General features: G+C 34.6%; 1 protein-coding gene across 1 annotated transcript; it reads right to left on the reverse strand.

Moving 5' to 3' along the window:
• Positions 1 to 5,929: 5,929 nt before the first annotated feature.
• LOC133030456 (secreted RxLR effector protein 161-like) lies at positions 5,930 to 6,703 on the reverse strand. Its single transcript, XM_061103199.1, has one exon. The coding sequence runs from the start codon at positions 6,701 to 6,703 to the stop codon at positions 5,930 to 5,932; it is 774 nt and encodes a 257-aa protein (XP_060959182.1).
• Between the last annotated feature and the right edge of the window lie 4,303 nt (positions 6,704 to 11,006).

Below are 11,006 nucleotides of genomic sequence, written 5' to 3' on the forward strand. Positions count from 1 at the left end.
CAGATCTCTAGCCCTTGATTCCTTTCTGTAGCAGAGCATCACCAAGATCTGAACCTGGATCTATTTCTCTCCTTCCTTTGATGCTGATTCTCCTTCTTGTTGATTGGATTCTACACAATCTTCCACACTATGATTGAGATACCACTTGATGTGAGTGGGCACTACTCTATCACTCAAGGTTCGAAATTGAAGAGAAGAAAAGAGAAGAAGAGGGTGGCGACTAGGAGGCTCAGGTTTTTCTCTGAAAGAAATAAGATGCCTGTCTCATAGTTTCCTGAAGCCATCACTTTCTATTTATAGAAAGCCATCTAGGTTTAGGTTAGAATTGTATGACATTAAAATAATGAAAATATAAATGGTAAAATACTTGCATAGTGGCCGGCCATGATATGGATAATGGGCCTCACTTTGCAATTTTGCCATTTTATCATTTCTGCATCTCATTTTCTCAAAAATGCCAATTTTTCAATTTTTAACCATTTAAATGTCAATTCCAATTAATTAATAACTAAAAATTAATTATTAAATAATATTGTCATTTAATATATTTATTAATTAGACATATAAAGTCTCTTAATTAATAAATAAACCTAGAATCTCCTTTCTTTACAATTTCGCCCTTGCTTAGTGAAAATTCATAAACTAGACATAGTCTAACTTTAGAATTATAATTGACTAATTAAAATCAATTAACTGAGTCTTACAAGCATTTGGTCTCAACTAGTATGGGGACCATGGGCCTATATAACCGAGCTTCCAATAAGTCGAACCAAATTTACCAAGTAAATTCCCTAACTTATTTATTCCTTATTGAATCCACACTTAGAACTTGGAATTGCACTCTTAGTCATATAGAACGCTCTATATGTTTCACGATATAGATACGCTATTAATTATCCATTGTTATAATCCTAATTTGATCAATGACCCTCAATTAGATGATCTACAGTGAATAGGAACTTAATTACCGTTACACCTTCAATGTATTTTATCCTTAAAACACTTAGCTCCGTATAAATAATATTTCAGCGAAGTGAAATGAGATCTCAACCATTTATCTCTGTTTAGCCAAGCTCGAAGGATATCATCGTTTCACTTTTAAATTCCTATAGAAGTTATAGACTCCATATTTATGTTAGCGCTCCCACTCAATTATACTATCATGTTCCCAAAATGTACGTATCACCCTGACCCAAAAGTAGGCTTAGCTAACAAATCAAAGAACATGTATAATACTCTTGAGATCGAACCTAACCATATCAGGATTAAGATCATTTGATCTAGGATCAACAGGTGATATTGAATTGAATAGATATTACCGTAAATTTTAACATATCTAATCAAAGTTCAATATCGGTCCCTTCCGATGTATACTCCATACATCCGATACTGGTAAACTTTGCCAATACCCTGGAAAGGACATAACACTTATCCAAGGTGTAAGAATACCTATCGCTGATTATATCATGCTAGTCTAAATCCAGTGAACTAACAAATCAGGGAATAAACTTTCGAACATATAATTAAAATTATATTTCACTGTGCTGACAACACTATAATCATTAACAAATTCATATGTTCTGGATTTAAATAAAATTCATACATTATATGTATCACGAAATAAATCATGTGAACCATGCAACATAAAATGTTATTTCTGATATTTATTAATAAGTAAATCTGATTATATTGAAATGGGTTTTATTTAGGGCACAAAACCCAACACGGGCCTAGTCCGCCTTAGCCTAGGGCCGACCCTGGGTCCAAGAACTGTCATGGATGGAGTTGAGGGCTGAGCAATCGCACTAGAAGTTATCTTTGCAACTGAGTCGTCTTGACTATCACGGGGAGGAGTGTGGTTAGCCATGGAGCGAGGTTAATACACCACCGATGTAGAATGCTCTGATACCAAATTTCAAAATATAAAAAAAAATTAGGTTTACACGAATATACTCAATAAATGAAAAAGCTCAGTTCAATTTTTGTGAGGTTGGCTACTATTGAATTTATATATAAAGAAAATTATAAAAAAATTCTAGATATGACATCTCATACTAAAATCATTACATAATAATATTTTAAAGAATATTCTAACAGAAATATCAAAGAATTTGTTATCACTGCAAACCACACAATCATGAAATAATCATATAGTGACACTATACCATAGCACCAGGTAAGAACTACAAGTACGTACTAATGCCAAATTTTCATTTCCTAATTGTTTGAGAACAAATATTAATTAACTGAATTTATGTATATTTCTTTATTAATTGAATATACAGTAGAACCTCTATCCAAGAATACACTTGGGACCAAGTAAATTATATTCTAATTGAGAGGTTATAACTAAATAGAGTTACACTAAAAAAAAAAATTAAAAAATCAAAAAATATCAATGTTACAATAATAACAATAAATAATCATTAATACTATATCATAATAGAAATATTTTAGAGTAAATATAATTTCATATATATATATTATAATTTAAAATAAAATTATTAATTTTACATAAATAAATTTATAAAATACATGTATATATTTTATTAAGATGTAATTATTCTTATATAGAGGTATACTTTGTTAATACGGGACTTAAAAAATGTATAACTAATTACAATTTAGAGGTTATTCTTATTTATAACTGGCCCAAATCGGGACTTGATTTTTTTTTATAACAAATTAAAAGTTATTCTTGAATACTTAAATAGAAATTCTACTGTAGTATATAAATTGTTGTATCTTTTATTGATATTAATAAATATAATTTACTGTTTTTTTTCTTTAAATAATAAGCAAGTTGGGTTGTTACTTTTGGAAGACCAGAATAAATAATTGGAGACAAAAAGGGAGTATAGTGTACGTATATCTGTGGAGCTGATGATATCAAAACAATTAAATTATTGTACAGTAATAGATTCTATTAATTAGTGGAAGTTATAAAATATTTAACTATATATATTATTTCACGAAATTGCATGAGTGCAGCACTTCATAATTATTTTGTTAAATAAATATAACACTTAAGTCTGTTAGCACGTGCATATTCATGGATTCATTCATGATCATATATAACATGTTGATTTGGTGATAAGAGTTGTCATTATATATATAATATGTATCACATTAAAATAATAACTCTTCAACATTTACTTTCAAATAAAATATACATTTATAATCTATGAAAATTGATTTCAATTTTTTTAAGAATATGTATATATATATGATTTCAAAAAAAAGAAAAAGAAAAAAGTATATGTATATATATATATATATAAATTATAACTACTATACACATGGTCCGCATTATAACATAATATTACTCAGTGCATAAGTACATATATTGATCTATAAATATATAAACGATGATATATTAAAATAACATAGGCTATATATAATATGATTGAAAGAGATAAGAGGTAAATTAAAATAAAAACGATCAAGACTATAAAATTAATTATAAGCAAAGCCAATATGGTTTCGAAGTTGGAATTAATCATGTAATCATATATTTAATAAATTCTTAATTCTTAATTTATTCAAGATATCACACATGCACACAGACACATGTATATATTAATGAATTACATTTCCATCAAAAAAATAATAATAATAATTACGTACATGTATGCAGAAATCATCATCTAAAAGTAAAATATATTATCAATTCATTAACTTACATTATATATATATATATATTCTGATCATTAAATTAAAAAATGAAAGTCATAGACGTACAAAATTGATCTCATATTTGAAAGATATATATATTTGATTATCTTATATATGCGTCAAGAATAAAAAGCAAAAACAACTTAAGAAATTATATATTTCAATCCCCTTAACATTCTACAAAGAGAAACTACTCCACGTAATACCCACTCACTAGCTTGCATGGGAAGTGGCCAATTCATTTTTCCACTTACTATTAATTCCTTTTTATTATGTATATATATAATTACCAGCGTACTTCCTTAATTAATTTGCATGTCGTTTATAGCCCATGCAAATAGTATCGGACTTACTGGTTGATTCATTGTTTATATATATTTATTAGTGGGATAAGTTGATAATTCTTTTTTATTATATGATACAATTATTAATTGTATCGAATTAAGCACAAAATATAAGAGATAAAAAATTAATTTCAACCCAAAATGTTTTTGGCCTAAATGATAATAGCTCTCTTAGCCCATTTGTGTGCTAGGCCCAAATCAATAGTAAAGCCTAGGATACTTGATATGTCGTCTTCAACCTTGCAACCACTTTTTTTTTTTTAGCCATGAACAGCCAGTGAAATCTCCCTCAGTTCTTCTTCCATAGTCCTCAATCTTTGACCACGATTCTTTTTAGCAGTAACTAGGTTGATATATATGTATGTATATATTTCAGAAAACCAGTAAACATATAGATGTCGTCGACTTTTCCAACTTATTTCATGCGATCCGGCGTGCCCACGCGTCCCTTCGCCCGGCAGTGACCACACTCCTCCGATGAACTTCTGCTATCCGGCGCGACCACGATTTCCATCTCCCATCTGTGCTCTGATCTGGAACACGCCCAATTTCCTCCACCAATCGGATGTGTCGTGGTTGGTGTACCCCTGTTGCAGCGGTATTCAGTGCCATCTCCGTCTTCTTCGATGTTGGAGTTCTTCGAGCTGCCTTCGTTGATGTAGATCGAGCAACATCCGATGAAGCCACGCCGATCTTCTCCGCCTTCGGTGTTCTTCGAGCTGCCTTCTTCGTCATAGATCGAACCGACATTGATTGCGATCTACTTAGATCGGATACAGCTGAAATGTCACTGCCGACAAAATCAAGAGCCTTCTCCGATGGTGCCTGAGCCGAGGGAGCCATATATGTCTCTGTTGATGAGCAATATTGCCCAACTCTAACATCTAAGTCCTCCATGAGATGCACTTTAAATGCCTTCAATTGAGCATCGAAGAATCGATCAATACGACGATCCAACTCCATCAACATCTTCGCAAGCTCTGTTTTCTTCATGGCTGAGAGTTCTTACAGTGAGTCTTTCACTGTAATTGCTCTCAATGAAGGCACCAATGATAGAATTACCAATTGTATCGAATTGCACTCTTCGAGTCAGTGCCAAATTCCAATAGGAATAATCCTAATTTTCTCTAATTTCATTCATTCCCATTTGTGTAATAGTATTACATATTTATACTAACTAGGCAATACTAATAATTACTAATTAGTCCCTATAACTTTTCATGTAATATTATACATGTTGCGGATTAGAAAACCTGATCAAGATTATCATAATAAAGATTCAAGGACAACAATCACAATGACAGCAATAACAAACAATTAGAAAACCAGAAATAAGAAATTTAACAAGAGATGAGTTTAATCAAGTTGAATGAATCAAATATGTCATAACATTGCAATGAAATCTGAGAGAGAAAGAATACAACTTGAAATCACCAATCCCGAATACAAGAATTACAATTAAAGCTCACACCGAGAGAAATCACTTCAGGAGTGAACAATCTCTTTTTACATCCCTCAATTCACTCAAGAACTAGCTATAATTTCAACAATGATCATGGTGATTTCCTCTCTTTTTCTCTGGTTTCTCTCTTCACTACAGAAGCTCTCTCTCTCTCTCTCTCTCTCTCTCTCTCTCTCTCTCTCTCTCTCTCAATCTGGGACACTACTAATTTAGACTTGTGATGGTAGTTGTTCTCTAGCTGTGTCTCGATCGAGTTGGGGAGAGGAGGTATTTATAGTTATGACAGTTTGGACAAGTCATTAACCATAGGCTGAGCTGTCAAAAACAATTAATACAGTTGGCTTTTCAAAGTGGTTAAAACACCAACAATTCCACCTTGTTTTGATCACTTTGAGAAGTGAGAGAAGATGAAACTCAACAGAGGTCAATGAATTGAAGGAACAAGAATTCAGTAGCCATTAACATTTAGTAAGTTCAGACAATGTCTGAACTTGGCCTGGGTGACACACTTGGTTAGCATGTCAGCTGGGTTGTGAGCAGTGTTGATTTTCTTCATGGTTACTTCTTTCCTTGCAACAACATATCTGATAAAATGAAGTTTGATGTCTATGTGCTTGGATCTCTCATGAAACATGGGGTTTTTCATTAGGTGGAGAGCACTTTGGTTGTCACAATACACAGTGACATCATCTGTGTTAAACCCCAATTCTTTTGTGAGACCCTTGAGCCAAATGGCTTCTTTGACAGCCTTAGTTGCTGCCATATATTCAACTTCAGTAGATGAGAGAGCCACAACCTTTTGAAGATTGGATTTCCAGCTTACACAACCTCCCAATACTGTGAAAGCATAACCTGTGAGTGATTTTCTGGTGTCAATGCTCCCAGCATAATCAGAGTCCACAAACCCAGTTAATTCCTCTTGAGAATTAGACTTATTTCCAAAAGTGAGACCAATGTCAAGTGAGCCCTTGACATACCTTAGAATCCATTTCAAGGCTGACCAATGCTCTTGTCCTGGATCACCAATAAATCTGCTTACTATGCTTAGTGAGTAGGCCAAGTCAGGCCTAGTACACACCATGACATACATTAGGCTACCAACCCCATTAGTATAGGGTATGGTGTCCATGAAAGCTCTTTCTTCATCAATTGTGGGAGACTGATCTTTGGTCAGTTTGAAATGTGGGGCCAGAGGAGTCTGCACAGGTTTAGAATCACTCATGCCATACTTCTCAATCACTTTTTCAAGGTATTCTTTCTGAGATAGAGTGATTGTATTTGGCCTCTATCTTTGTATATCAATCCCTAGTATCTTCTTGGCTTCCCCTAGGTCCTTCATGTCAAACTCAGCATTGAGTTTTGCCTTTAATTTGTCAATCTCTGTTATGTCTTGGCCAACAATTAGTATGTCATCGACATACAGTAGCAGGTACAGGTGTTCATTTGTGTAGACACAGTAGCCATAGTTGCTTCTAGTGTACCCCACTTTCATTGTTTCATTGAACCTCAAGTTCCATTGTCTTGGAGCTTGTTTCAACCCATATAGAGATTTCTGTAACAAGCATACTTCTTCAGGGTCATTGCTTTCAAATCTCTCAGGAATAGTCATGTAGATGTCTTCTTCCAAGTTACCATGGAGAAAGGTTGTTTTCACATCCATTTGGTCCACCTCATGATCAAACTTTGCAGCCTTGGCCATTATAATTCTAATGGATGCTTGTTTCACTACAGGAGAAAATATGTCAGTATAATCAATCCCCTCATTTTGAGTGAATCCCTTTTCTACCAATCTGGCCTTGAACCTAACCTGTTCAAACCCAGGGATGCCATTTTTGACCCTAAAGATCCATTTGCATCTGACAAGCCTCTGTCCAGGTGGTCTTCTAACTATTCTCCATGTCTTGTTTTTGACTAGTGACTGTTTCTCCTCATCAATGGCCTACAGCCATTTCTTACCATCTTTGCCATTTATTGCGTCTTGATACGATTTAGGCACTGTGTTGTCAACCTCATCTGTAACTGACAATGCATATGCTGTATAATCAGCATAGCCAAACTTCTCAGGTGCCCTGATTTCTCTCCTGGTTCTGTCCCTGGCAAGTTGATAGTCTTCTAGGCTGCCAGTAGTCTCAAACTCTTTTCTCTGAACAGCAGTGGGAGTTTGGCTTTGAGACTCAGCACCTTGTTCAAGTTCCACTTGAACACATCTAGGAATACCATCTGAGATAGTGGGGATTTGCTTTGTTGTTTTTAGTGGCATTTCATCTTCTCTGAAGGTGACATCTCCACTGATTACACATTTCTTGTACCCTTCCTCTAAACACCAAAGCTTGTAGCCTTTGATTCCATTAGGATAGCCAAGAAATAAGCATTTGAAAGCCATTGGTTGCAGCTTGTCTTGCCTGATGTGTGCATAGGCAGTGCAACCGAATACTTTGAGATGTTCATAGCTAGGTGCTTTGCCAGTCCAGAATTCTTGAGGAGTTTTAAAGTTCAGAGCTGTAGAGGGGCATCTATTTATCAAATAGCAAGCAGTTTTTAGAGCTTCACCCCAAAAATGCTTTGCCAAACCAGCTCCTATGAGCATGCACCTTACCCTTTCTAACAAGGTTCTGTTCATTCTCTCAGTAAGGCCATTTTGCTAAGGGTTCTTGACCACTGTGTGATGCCTGGCAATGCCTTCTTTCCTACAATAACTTGCAAACATATTAGAGCAGAACTCTAACCCATTATCAGTTCTGAGTTTCTTTATCTTCATACTAGTTTGATTTTCAATCAACTTCTTCCAGTTAACAAAGGTCTCAAAGGCCAAGTCTTTGCTTTTCAACAGGATCACCCACACCTTCCTAGAATAGTCATCAATGATGCTCATGAAGTAACTTGCTCCTCCCAAGGTTTTGGTTCTTGAGGCACCCCATAGGTCAAGTGGATGTAATCAAGTTTGTTCTTGGTTGTATGTTGACCTGTGGTAAATTTCACCTTGCAACTTTTGCCAAATACACATTCTTCACAGAAGGGCAATTTTGTGTCCAATTTTCCTTTGAGTAACCCTTGTTTGTCAAGCTCTGAGATTCCCCTCTCACTTACATGGCCTAATCTGAGATGCCACAGTTTAGTGTCATCATTTTGACCTGCACAACTGGTGCTGCACTTCCAATGACAGTTCTCCCAATGAGAGAGTATAGGCCATGCTTCGATTCTCCTTTCATCACTGTCATTAATCCCTTGGATATATTCAATACCCCATCTTCCACCTTGATTGTGCATCCAAGATTGTTAAGCATGCCAATGGATACCAGGTTCCTTTTGAGGTCAGGGACATACCTCACTTCTTGCAGAGTCCTTGTGATCCCATCAAACATCTTGATCATGACAGAACCAGTGCCAAGAACATTACAGGCCTTGTTGTTGCCCAGCAATACAATTCCTCCTGAGATTTCCTTGAGTTCTTGGAACATCTCCTTCTTAGGACACATATGGAAGGAACATCCTGAATCCAGGATCCACTCATCGTTAACTCCTTCCTTTGACACTACCAAAACCCCTGTAGATTCATAGCCATCAGAAACTACATCAGCTTCTCCTCTATTCTTGCTTTTCTCTCTGTCAGTTTTGGCTTTCAGTGCCTTGCATTCATCTCTAAAGTGTCCTTCCTTGTTACAATAGTAACACTTCTTTCCAGTCTTGAATTTTGACTTGGTGTTTGGCCTGTGTCCACCTCTGTTCTTGTTGTCTTTTGACTCTCTTCTTTCTGATCTTCCTTTGGAGAACAACCCTTCACCATTTGATTCAATTCTGTCCTCTGATTTCTTTTGAATCTCTTTTGAATTCAGAGCAGACTTTACTTCTGACATGGTTAGAATATCTTTTCTATACAATATAGTGTCAACAAAATGCTCAAAAGATTTAGGTAGAGAGCTTAAAAGAATGATACCTTGATCTTCTTCATCGATTTTGACACCAATGTTGTTCAACTCGAGTATGATCTTGTTGAATTCATCAAGGTGTTTCCTTAGCTCCTTTGATTCATCCATTTTGATAGTATATAATTTCTTCTTCAGGTACAGTTTATTGGCCAAAGATTTCTTCAAGTAGATCTTGGCCAATTTGTCCCAGAGACCAATAGCTGTCTCTTCATCAGACACTTCTCGAAGGACCTCATCTCCCAAAGAAAGCAATATGGCACTATGAGCCTTGATCTGTATCTCTTTCACTTTCTTTTTGTCTTCAATTTCTGCAATTGCAGAAGTGTCAATGGCCTCTGAGATGCCTTGATGTACCAGCATGGCTTTCATTTTGATTCTCCAAAGCCCGAAGTCATTTTCTCCATTGAACTTGTAGACTTCGAACTAATTAGCCATTGCCATTCTTGAACCTTGAATCTATGATCAACCAATTCTTGATCTTCTTGAGCTACACCAGCTCTGATACCATTTGTTGCGGATTAGAAAACCTGATCAAGATTATCATAATAAAGATTCAAGATAGCAATCACAATGACAACAATAACAAACAATTAGAAAACCAGAAATAAGAAATTTAACAAGAGATGAGTTTAATCAAGTTGAATGAATCAAATATGTCATAACATTGCAATGAAATTTGAGAGAGAAAGAATACAACTTGAAATCACCAATCCCGAATACAAGAATTACAATTAAAGCTCACACTGAGAGAAGTCACTTTAGGAGTGAACAATCTCGTTTTACATCCCTCAATTCACTCAAGAACTAGCTATAATTTCAACAATGATCATGGTGATTTCCTCTCTTTTTCTCTGGTTTCTCTCTTCACTACAGAAGCTCTCTCTCTCAATCTGGGACACTTCTAACTTAGACTTGTGATGGTAGTTGTTCTCTAGCCGTGTCTCGATTGAGTTGGGGAGAGGAGGTATTTATAGTTATGACATTTTGGACAAGTCATTAACCATAGGCTGAGCTGTCAAAAACAGTTAATACAGTTGGCTTTTCAAAGTGGTTAAAAGACCAACAATACATTAATTAAATATAATTGTAAAAATAATTTTAATTAACAAATATTTTTTTAATAATCAAAGTATCAAATATAATAGAGCATTTTTATTTTTACACTTCACAACATTTGTTTTTACATTTTTACAGAATTCTACATAAAAATCCCTATTGCAACTAGCGGAGCAACCTAAATCGCAACCAAAAATCGTATATCAACCCACATAAAAATCACCGGAAAAACTACTTTAGAAATCCAAACTGTAAATTTGAAAAAAAAAAAGTTAAAAATAGTATATGGGTAATTCCCCAATATAGTATTACACAATTTATCAAAATTAAAGTCTCTCTAATACACAGAGTATGAATTAAAAAATAATTAAAAAAAGATAAAAATTAAAATAGGTAATAAAAAATAAATATACAGTGTAATTTTCTTTTTATTATATTAGTTGCTATACAATTTTCATGTCGACTATGGTAGTGTTTAGTTTACATGAATGAGTGTAGGAATGGAATCGTTATTCCTAAAGAAAGATCATTCAAGTGTTTGGT

The sequence above is a fragment of the Cannabis sativa genome, chromosome 8, assembly GCF_029168945.1.
Source record: "Cannabis sativa cultivar Pink pepper isolate KNU-18-1 chromosome 8, ASM2916894v1, whole genome shotgun sequence".
In the NCBI taxonomy this organism is placed as follows: Eukaryota; Viridiplantae; Streptophyta; class Magnoliopsida; order Rosales; family Cannabaceae; genus Cannabis; species Cannabis sativa.

Coding starts and splice junctions, on each gene's coding strand:
- LOC133030456 (XM_061103199.1), bottom strand. CDS start 6,703: ATGAGTGATTCTAAACCTGTGCAGACTCCTCTGGCCCCACATTTCAAA.